Genomic DNA, 10,645 nt, shown 5'->3' with positions numbered 1-10,645 from the left:
CTCTATGATCCCCTGCAGAACTGGGGATAGAGAAACACCTGAGTGAGATGCTGAGGGGCTGCATAGCATTGGGAAGAACCAAGGATTTAGAAGCAGGAGGCTTGGGTCCCAGTCCCTCTCTGCCTCCATCCGTGTAATTGGGCAAGACCGTGGGCTGTTCCCTCCTTTCTAGGATGGGTTGGCAGCCCCTGCTCTACCTCTCGTTAGGACAGGAAGGATGAGTATGTCAGTGAGATGCAAAGAATGTGACGGTCATGATCCCAAGGGGTCAGTATCTCAGAAGATCAGGACAGTGTCCAGCACAGTCCAGTAGACAAAGGACTCCCTGGAGGAGCTGGAGAAGACAGGGCCAGTTCTGCCTCCACGTCTTCCCTTTGCCGCCTCCCAAGCCCACTCCTTCCCCTCCTGCCTACCTCAGGGCGCCTGCCTCCGGATGAGGTGGGTTGACCACAGCTGCTGGAATTTTTCATACTGGGCTTGGGGCCAGCCCTCGATCTGCAATGGCAGATGTGTGACCATGAATTCTGGAGGTGAGGCACAGCTGGGGATGAACGGTGGGAAGGTCTCAGGGAGGGAGCACGATGAAGAACTTGATCCTTCTGGGGAGAAGTTCCTTTAGTGTTTAGACTCCACACTGAGGTGTGGAGATGGGTGAGGGAAAGACCCTGGAGGATATGTTGGGGCAGGGGGAGACAAGAGGCTGATTGTTCCTTCTGGTTCCACCTTTGCAGGAGGCCGCTGGAGTCTAGCCAGATGCCACCGGTGCCTCCCCTTCGTCTGTTCCTACTGAGCTGGCTCCAGACTTCAGACCCACCACCTCCTGGGCAGCGGCCTCCCTTCCCCTGCCTGCTGCCCCTCCCTCCACCTCCCTGAAATAAAGTTCCTTAACTAAAATGGGTTTCTTTCTTCTCTGATCACGGATCCATTCTGTTTAGCTGCACCCTTGAACTTTCTGCTTTATCATCCCTCCCCAGGCCACACCTCTCAGAGAAAGAGTCAGGAGTTACCAATCCTTGAGGAGGATGGAGGGTGGGGTGGGGTCTCCAGAGCCTTTTGGAGACAGAGGAATGGGCTCAGGTCGCTCTCCTCATAGAGCACCATTTCTGGGCACCTGTGTAGCAGGTATTGCCAGCACCCCATCCATATCTTTCAGACCCTTCCAGGTTTTAGGTAGATTCCAGAGAGCCTATGTTTGCATCTCTGTGCCCAAGGGCCCTTTTTCTCTTTCCCTGACCCCAGAACTGAGGTTGATTTGACATGTAAGGAAATTTACAGGTCCCTGGAAAAAGACCACAACTCTTAGGAGTGAGTGTAGAAGTACCTCAGTTCCTTGCCCCTCAAGAGAAATGAATGTGACAGGTACTGGGCACCATTTCCCAGGGTTTCCTGATGGGGTTAAGCTCTAGTGACTTGCTGGGGTAGCCGGCATTACAGCACACATTTTACTGGCTGCCTTCCCTTCCCTGTATGAATTCTCAGCTCCCTCCTGGTATCTGTGCAGCTCCCAAATGAACTACATGCACTCAAATTCTTGTCTCAGGGTCTGCTCCTGGGGAAACCCCATATAGGGCAACTTGCCACGCCTCTACACGAAGCCAGGGAAATATGACAAGACACAGCACCCTGGCCTTTGGGAACATATAGTTGTTTGTAACAACATCAATGAATGTTACTACTTTCAGGGCACCTGCACTACTTTCAAAGCACCCTGCGGTGGCAGGCACCTTACACAGATGGCATCTTGTGATCGATAATTATTATCCACATTGTTCAGAGACTTGGTGAACATCTCAGTATGACCAGTGCTGGGATGTGACTCTATCTGCTTCAAAGCATGTTCCCTTCATGCTTATGCCTCCAGGGTTGAAAATCTTTGGTTTACTGTTTGCATTTATGTTCACAACAGTTTCAAACTCTGTGTCTTCTCTCAAGATTCATTCCAGCCTCATGTTATGCAGAGGGTGGGCTTTGGAATCTTGACAGGCAGTGTAGTGTGATGTACAATGAAATCACAGGCATCCGGGTCAGTCCCTCTGTGTCTCAGTCTTTCCATGTGCAAACTAAGGACAATGACAGCACTTAATGAGATCAGCTTGAGTAAAGGTCTCAGCAGTGCCTGGCATAAAGGCCACCCTCAGCCATGTTGGCATCAGTGGCTAGATTGTCTGGGTAACACATCTGAGCGTATCAAACACAGCAAGGACTTGGGAGTCAGACAGATCACTTCCAAAGCACCACTTGTTACTAGTTGTATAAACTTGGGCCTTGTTTAACCACCTAGTGCTTTTACAGTACGTATGTAGATAAGAGATGACAGCAATACCAAATTTGTAGAATGACTTTTGAGGATTAAGTGAGATAATGACTACAAAAAACCTTAATGAAGCATTATGTCTGGTCCATGGTGAACCTTCAAAAGTCTTATCTATGTTTTTAAACCAGACAGAAATCGTTGTGGTCATTGGCATGGTCATGGAAGTCATTGGAATGTCCTTGCCCAGGGTTTGTGTGCAAGGAAACAGGGTCAACTAAGAGAGGGAATGGTCCATTAGGGAGGGAGGTCAGTGAGAGGACTCTGGGGAAGGGCGTTGCTGGTGGTGGTGGCTCACAGGAGGAGCCAGCCCTCTTGATCAATCCAACTGCCAAGTGAAATAGTGCTCTGGCTGGGCCCCTGGATGAGGGCAACTGACTCTCCCCCATCTTGCACTAGGGAGTTTTCAATACTTGAAATCTGGAAACCAGGGTTTTGGGCCTGGGAATTGGCTAATCCTCCCACAGTCAGGTAGATAAATGATCTGGTCCGTTGGACCTGGGAGATAAGCGGTCAAGGCCGTTACTCTGCAATCGGGCCCAGAAGTGACCTGTCACTTACTTCCGCATTTGTGGGTCCCTTAGGAGAGCAGAGGAGGAGCAGGGGTCCAGCCTTCCTACCCTAGGGCTACTTTTCCCTTCTGCCCTGTGTGCTGGAGGGGCTGGGCTGGACTAAGTGGTCTAGTACACTCTGCCTATGAGGATGTCTCTGAGTTGACTCAATTCAAGGATCATCCCTTGCTGGGCCTCTCGTTAAACTACAGTAAATTTGGCTAGAGCTATTCTGGCTAAAATTCTGATATTTTGTTCATCATGGATGTTTTGTGTTAGTTTCGATTATTAACGAGGTTTACAGTAACATGTATTTATCTTAAATAGTGAATTTCTTAGTACCCCCTTAGATTTTGCCACTGGGCTGAATTTTGCCTACTAGTCCTGACACAGGGACCTGGGAGGTGAGTGGAATGAGGAAGGTGATCTACAAAGTTTCTGAGACACTGCAGGAAGCTTCTCATTACAGCTGCTGTCCCTTTGCCAGCCCTGAAGATATGCCTTGAGGTTGGACAAGGTGGCATATTCCAGACCAGTGACCCTCAGCCTGGGCCATTTTGCTTCCCAGAGGACATTCAGAAATGTGTGGAGACCCTTTTGATTGTCCCAACGGGGGAAGGTGCTATGATGTTTAGAGCAGGGTTCTCAACCTTCCTAATGCCGTGGTCCTTTAATACAGTTCCTGTGGGTTGCGACCCACAGGTTGAGAACGGCTGCTCTAGAGGGCAGAGATGGGGGCGTTGTTAAACCCTCTTCCTCACCCTGGATGGCCCTCCCCCACGCAGCAAAGAATTATTTGACTCCAAGTATTAATAGTACAAAGGTTGAGAAACCTTGATCTAGATCCACAGCACAAAAGGAAGAGCATGGGATTTTCACACACTAAAGATGAGAGAGGGAGAGAGAAGGAAGGGTTGGGGGAGAGAGAGAGACAGAAACTGAGACCCAGCCAAAAAGACTTAGAAATTCCAGTTCCTTCAGTTCCTGAGTAACCTTGGCAAGTGGCTTTCTCCTTTTGAATCTCCTCTCTGGGGTCTGTGAATTGGGAATAATGTAATCCTGGGGGTGATGAGGTGAAGATGAAGGTCAGGGACACAGGGCACACAAAGCACCCGGGGTAGATAAGTGCTCAGGAGGGCTGAGCTTCCCCTTTGCCTCAGGTAGGGTGGGCCACACTAAAGCTGGTAATCCACCAGTGAAGGTGAAGGGCTGGTGGCCTCTCCAGGCTTCGAGAAAGTGCTTCCTCTCACCTCCTCCTGGCCTTGAGGATTTCTGCTTCACTTCCTGGGATATTGACTAGTCAGTGGCTGCTTCTGAGGTTAAGGTGCATTGTTCAGACTTGGGCACTAATAAAAATCATCAATAATAACTTTCTCAAGCAAACCAGGATGTGTGTTGGGTGTTGCCTGTGGCTCAGTGGGTAGGGCGCTGTCCCCAAATACTGATGGTGGCAGGTTCAAACCCGGCCCTGGCCAAACTGCAACCAAAAATAGCTGGGCGTTGTGGTGGGTGCCTGTAGTACCAGCTACTCTGGAGACTGAAGTAAGAGAATCGCCTATTCCTGGGATTTGGAGGTTGCTGTGAGCTGTGATGCCATAGCACTCTACTGAGGGCAATAAAGTGAGACTCTGTCTCTAAAACAAAAACAAAAAATATAAAAAAAGCAGGGTGTGTAGACACCTCAGAAGGCAGAAGGCCCCCAGGAGGTGGGTCCCTGAAGTTCCAGTAGAGAGCGGGGCTCAGGGTGAGAAGACTGAGCAAACTTCCTTATCATCTTCACTGGCCCTCACCCTGGCCTGGGGCAATCATCCCACTTCCCCTAAGTCCCAATAAAAGGGCTGCTTTCTGGGGTCCAGGAGCCAGAGACACTGAGAGTGGAGGCCTCAGATTCTTGACAGGTGAGTCTCTCCTTGCTGTCCAGGGAGAAAGGGTTTATTAGGGTCTGGGAGGAAGCAGCACCCTGTACGGCAGACAGCTAGGAGGCCAGTCTTTAGGGCCATGCTAACTACTGTCCTTCCCCTTCCTCCTTCCCTAGGCTGAGTGAAGTCAGCTCTGACCCTGGGCAGACCTGTTCCTTCAAGGGCAGGGGTCTGAGCTGAATGTGGTCTGGGAGTGGTGATGGAGATCTGCGGACAAAGGGACTTTTGCACCCAAGTTGCCCCTCCCCTATTCTTTTTCCAGATCCTCCAGCTTAGGATCTGTTCACTGGAGGAGGAAAAAACAATCTCGTTTGCACTTTAATCAACCAATTAAACACTGTATCTATACTCTATGCCAGGGCTGTGCCAGACACACAAGGACAGCCTGGAGAAGGAAGGTGGAGCTGTGTCCTCACGACAAGACTGAGTAAATATGAAACAGGCCCTGCTCCTGCCCTTTATCCTGCTGGGGACAGTTTTAGCTCTTCATCTGGGTAAGTCCTGTCCTTCCTCTCCCATCCTCTCTCCTACACGCTTTTCTTTTTCCTTTCATGGTGCCAAGGCCACAGCCTCCCCTCTTCAGTTGTCCCAGTTCCCAGTTCATCTCTGGTAAGATTTCTCCTGGCCTCAGAACTGCAACTTGAACTTGCTCTTAGAAAGTTCCCACCACCCATCTATTAAAGTGAAGTGCTGGTGAACCTTCCAACTTCTCACAAGTGCTTCCTTTCCCCAAAAATACATACCTGTAGTGGCAGCCAGAAGTGAGATTCTTGTCCATTTGTAGATGTGATCCAAGAGATCCAAGAGATCCAAGAGATCCCTCCTTGTAGATGTGATCCAAGAGATCCAAGAGACCCAAGAGATCCAAGAGATCCCTCCTCATCTCTCCTCTGGATTCTCCAGTCCTGGATCCAGATGGCATCCCAGGAAGTCTTAGTGAGGTTTTGGAGCTGTCCGTGGTCCTGGAGGAAGGGAGCCACCCTGATGGCAGGTTACCTCTTTTTCCCAGAAAATGATATCCCCCACCTGGAGATCCTAGAGACAGAGGTAGACCTGGGCCAGGATCTGGATGGTTCTGGGGACCAGGATGGAGAGTTGGCTTTTACTGATAAGCTGATTAAGTCAGAGCAAGAAGAGGTCGAGGCTTCTGGCTATCAAGATGCCTTCAAGGATGAGGTGGCCATCGAGTCGTACTCAGCTGCCTTAAGAAAGGACTTGCAGTGCCCCAGAGAAGAGGACACAGTTCAATTACAAGGAAGTCCTTGGTGCAAGGACTGCCACTACCGGTTGGTGAAGACCCTCAAGACATTTAAAGAAGCCGAGGTAAGTAGCAGGGAGGCTATCCTACAGGGAGAAGAGAGTGGATTTGACCTGCTGCTCCCTACTCATTTAGACTAGTGGGTCTCAGAGACCAGCACACCCCTGAATGATCTGGAAGTCTTGTTGTTAAAACACAGATTTCTGGGCCCCATCCCACGATTTCTGATCAGCGGGTGCTGATGAATGTGCATTTATAACAAACTCTCAGGTGATGATGATTTGTCAGTCTGGGGATAGCACTTTGAGAATCACGGATTTAGCCCAAGAGCTTTGGCATTGGATATACCCATGTTAAATTCTGGCTCTGCCTTTAATTGGTGTGTTACCTTGGCAAGTTGCTTCGCCTTTCAGAGCTTCAGTATCTTCATTTGTAGAATGAGGATATATAGCCGCAACCTCTTGGAGTTGTGGTGGGGATTAAGTATTTGGAAGAATCCGTAGATCATAATAAACTCTCAGTAAGTGATGGTTATAATTATTATTAACATTATTATGCCCTACAAGATTACCCTGATAGCTAATTAAGGAGCAAAAGAGGATTGAGGGAAACAAGTAGGTCTCTTATTTTTAACCTTAAAAGGGGCATGGGGGTCTTGTACAGAGACTCAGAAACTTGAGATAAATGAGAAGGAATTTTCTATTTCACTTCTCTCTGCAGAATATTTGCTATCACTGTTACAAAGGCCACCTCGTCTCCATCCACAAATACCCTGAAAACCTTGAAATTCAGCGTTTCGCTAGAAACCTCGATCAGCCCCACATCTGGATCGGAGGCACGATCAGGGGCTGGGTAAGTTGAGGATCAATTCCCAAGCATAGGAATTTCTTTCTGATTGTTTTAAGGGAGGCCCTGCTGGTGCCTAGCCTTAGCCCAGCAGCTACGGTGTCCTTAGTAGTAGTAAACAATGACATGCTGGAGCTGGCTTGTACTGTTTTGGGAGAACTGATGGTGCATATCTCTTCCAACCCCTCCATTCTGTGATTATCTGCACGTAACTTGGAGTCAGTCATGGTGGGAGTATTTACACCAAGGAAATTGGCAATTGCTATAAATCAGGGATCCTTCCTATTCCCCGTCTTCTCACTTCCTTCCCGAGAGCCAGTTTTAAACATTTGCCAGCACACCACTGGAGTCAGGAGACAAACTTCAGGCCCAGGTCAGTCACTAACTGGCTGTATAGCTTTCTCAGAATCTGAGTTTCTTCATGTCTGAGCTGGGAACCTTTTTCCCTCACCTTGGCTCTGAAACTGTGGATGAGTAAGTGCTATTGTATTGGGAACTTGAAGTGTGGCCCATGGCCAGCAGTATCAACATTCCCTAGTAGCTTGTTAGAAATGCAGAATCTGGCTCAGTGCCTGTGGCTCAACTAGCTAAGGAGCCAGCCACATACACCTAAGTTGGCGGGTTCAAATCCAGCCTGGGCTAGCCAAACAACAATGATGGCTGCAACCAAAAAATGGCCAGGCGTTGTGGTGGGTGCCTATGGTCCCAGCTACTTGGGAGGCAGAGGCAGGAGACTCACTTGAGCACAGGAGTTTGAGGTTGCTGTGAGCTATGCCACGGCACTCTAACGGTGGCTCTAACGGTGGTGACAAAGTAAGACTCTGTCTCAAAAAAAAAAAAGAAAGAAAGAAAGAAAGAAAGATCAGTGTACTAACCAGTAATATACCTAGTATGATACCTCTGAAGCAATAGTGTCAGGTAGAACAGTGGTGGACCTATTCTATATCTGCATTGCCCCATGTGTGGCTAGGAACCGCTGGAAGTGTAGCTAGTGTGACTGAGAACCTGAATATTTACTTTAATTCATTTAAATTAACTTATATTTAGATCTAAGCAACACACGTGGTGGCTGGGGGCTGCCACATTGGACAGAGCAGCTCTGAAGAATACAGACATAGCAGATGTTAGGTGTAGCTGCTGCCTCTAAGGCTGAGTGGACCCAAGGAAGGAACACACTTAGAAGTGTTCCTCTCCCATGCCCCCCAGATGGGATTCAGACCTTACTGGAGAGTGTGGATGCTAGAATCATGTATAACATTGGCTTTCTTGTACACCTTGGACAGAGAAGCCATCCACTGGCAGCCACACATAGAGGCCTGAAGCCTGAAGAAAAGCAGAACAGCGGCTCGGCGCCTGTGGCTCAAGTGGCTAAGGCGCCAGCCACATACACCTAAGGTGGCGGGTTCGAATCCCCAACCCGGGCCCACCAAACAACAATGACGGCTGCAACCAAAAAATAGCCAGGCGTTGTGGCGGGTGCCTGTGGTCCCAGCTACTTGGGAAGCAGAGGCAGGAGACTCGCTTGAGCCCAGGAGTTGGAGGTTGCTGTGAGCTGTAATGCCACAGCACTCTACCCAGGGGGACAGCTTGAGGCTCTGTCTCAAAAAAAAGAATGAAAGAAAGAAAGAAAGAAAGAAAGTAATGCAGAATCTGGCTGGGTGCAGTGGCTCAGGCCTATGATCCTAGAACTTTGGGAGGCCAAGGCAAGAGGTTGGCTTGAGCCCAGAAGTTTGAGACCAGCCTGGGCAACACAGTGAGACCCTATCTCTACAGAAAACCCCCCAACTATGTGGGTGTGGTGCTGCATGTTTGTAGCCCTAAGTACTTGGGAGGCTCAGCCAGGAGAATGGCTTGAGCCCAAGAGTTCAAGACAGCAATGAGCTGCTGAGTGGCTGTGTCATTCAACTCCAGCCTGTGTGACAGAGGGAGATCCCATCTCAAAAAAAAAAAAAAAGATTATATATTTATTATTTATTTATTTATTTGAGATAGAGTCTCATTATGTCTCCCTCGGTAGAGTGCTGTGACATCACAGCTCATAGCAACCTCAAATCTTGGGCTTAAGTGATTCTCTTGCCTCAGTCTCCCAAGTAGCTGGGACTACAGGTGCCCACCACAATGCCCAGCTATTTTTGTTGTTGTTGTAGTTGTCATTGTTGTTTAGCAGGCCTGGGCCAGGTTCGAACCCACCAACCCTGATGTCTGTGGCTGGCACCCTAACTACTAAACTACGGGCGCTGAGCCTCAAAAAAAATTTAAAATCTTAATCTTGAGCGTCACCCCAAACCTCCTGAATCAATCTTTATTTTAACAAGATCCCCAGGAGATGTGTATGAACAGTGAAGTTTGAGAAGCCTACCCTGTGTGATGGCTGGGAGAGATGGGTTGCTCTTTCCTTGTCATTGCCTGTAAACCCTCAGGGATGGGTCTTGAGGGTATCAGGCTCCTGGCCAGGTGGGCAGGGAGAGGAGTCAGCAGTGGGTGTTCTCTGGAGGTCCTGGGGCTGCCTGTCTTCCTGTACCTCTGACTTAGCCTATCATTTCTCCAGTGGCTGTGGAAGGGGTATTGCTGGACTGATGAGAGCCCCTGGAATTTTGAATACTGGGCTTCAGGGCAGCCTGAGAATGGGAATGGCCACTGTGTGACCCTATGTACCAAAGGTAAGGGGGAGGCACCAGGGCGAGAGTGGGTAGTGGGCTCGGTATTGTCCCTTTGAGCTGCCTGAACACACATCCCCAAACTCACACCCTTCCCCCCCTGGGAGAACCAAAGCTCTGTCTGTGAGGAGGGCTGAGATACAGAAATTCCTCAAGCAAAACCAGGTGATGGAGGTGCCTTGGTGGGGGCTGAACGGGGGAGTCCTTCACCTCCTCTGACATGAGGGCAACACCTTTGAGCCACAGAAGTGACAAATGAGAGCAGCAGATGTGAATATAAGGTGTGGATGAGGCAGAAGAAAGGATGTGGGAATTAGGAATGGCTGAGACCCAAGATGCCAGCTTCGAACGGCAGATGTGGGCAACAGCACGGATGGCAGATGTGAGAGAGTTTAGCACAATAGCTAAGACCATATGTGCTGAAGCAAGACCGCTGCGATTCACACGTCAGCGCGGCCACTTGCCAGTTCAGATGCGGAGATACAGGCAACTTATTTATCTCCACGAGGCCTCAGTTTCCTCCTTTGTGAAATGGAGATGGTGAGAGCGTGTACCCCTTGGCGTCATAGTTAGGATTAAATGCCATAGTCCATCTGAAGCACTTAGCACACCGCCTGGCTTGCACCGAGAGCTCGGTAAATGTTAGCGGGGATGTGCGAGAAGTGTACGGCTAGCAGATAATGACAATGGACGTGGAATGGGGCATAACAGGTGCCTGCGGAGGGAGGGAGGTGGGGCACACGCCAACCGAGCCCCAAAGCTGACATCACTGTGTTCTCTGGTGCTAGACGGTCATTGGGAACGAATTTCATGCGAGAGGACCCTGCCTTTCGTCTGCTCCGCCTAAGCCAGCGCAGGGAGCCGGCCTCCAGACACCTGCACTTCACTCCTGTCCCCCCAGCCTTTCCTCGTCATGAATTCAGACTTTCCACAGCATTTCCTGGCTCTCGTTTCTTCATTGCTCGATTTGGGGAACTCCCTTAAGTTGGGAAAAATCCCACGTTCAAGCCTGCGGGAAAGCAAACCCTGGCCACGTGGGGTTCGGCGGCGGTGCGGGAGGCCTGGCTGCAGCGCCCTCTGCAGGCGGAGCGCGCACTCGGCCT

At 49.8% G+C, this 10,645-nt stretch overlaps 3 protein-coding genes across 3 annotated transcripts in view; all 3 read left to right on the top strand.

Moving 5' to 3' along the window:
* Nucleotides 1–313, top strand: part of LOC105888149 (bone marrow proteoglycan-like) — a 2,218-nt gene extending 1,905 nt beyond the window's left edge. The window contains exon 5 of the mRNA XM_023507825.1: nucleotides 273–313. Within this exon, the coding sequence (XP_023363593.1) occupies nucleotides 273–313 (41 nt within the window). The remainder of the gene's footprint in view (nucleotides 1–272) is intronic.
* The window catches only part of LOC100965779 (bone marrow proteoglycan-like), a 13,586-nt gene extending 12,704 nt beyond the window's left edge, over nucleotides 1–882 (top strand). Inside the window, exons 5-6 of the mRNA XM_023507839.1 lie at nucleotides 419–530; nucleotides 732–882. Of these exons, the coding sequence (XP_023363607.1) occupies nucleotides 419–530; nucleotides 732–790 (171 nt within the window). The 3' untranslated portion in view covers nucleotides 791–882. The remainder of the gene's footprint in view (nucleotides 1–418; nucleotides 531–731) is intronic.
* Nucleotides 883–5,214: 4,332 nt separating this feature from the next.
* On the top strand, nucleotides 5,215–10,389 carry PRG3 (proteoglycan 3, pro eosinophil major basic protein 2). Its single transcript, XM_003801383.1, has 5 exons — nucleotides 5,215–5,275; nucleotides 5,791–6,104; nucleotides 6,760–6,891; nucleotides 9,434–9,545; nucleotides 10,331–10,389. Exons 1-5 carry the CDS (start codon nucleotides 5,215–5,217, stop codon nucleotides 10,387–10,389), a joined length of 678 nt encoding a protein of 225 aa, XP_003801431.1.
* The last annotated feature ends 256 nt before the right edge of the window (nucleotides 10,390–10,645 follow it).

The sequence above is a fragment of the Otolemur garnettii genome, unplaced genomic scaffold (genome assembly GCF_000181295.1).
Source record: "Otolemur garnettii isolate 467f Iridium unplaced genomic scaffold, OtoGar3 scaffold00209, whole genome shotgun sequence".
Lineage (NCBI taxonomy): Eukaryota > Metazoa > Chordata > Mammalia > Primates > Galagidae > Otolemur > Otolemur garnettii.
This window is presented reverse-complemented; position numbering and strand designations above follow the sequence as displayed.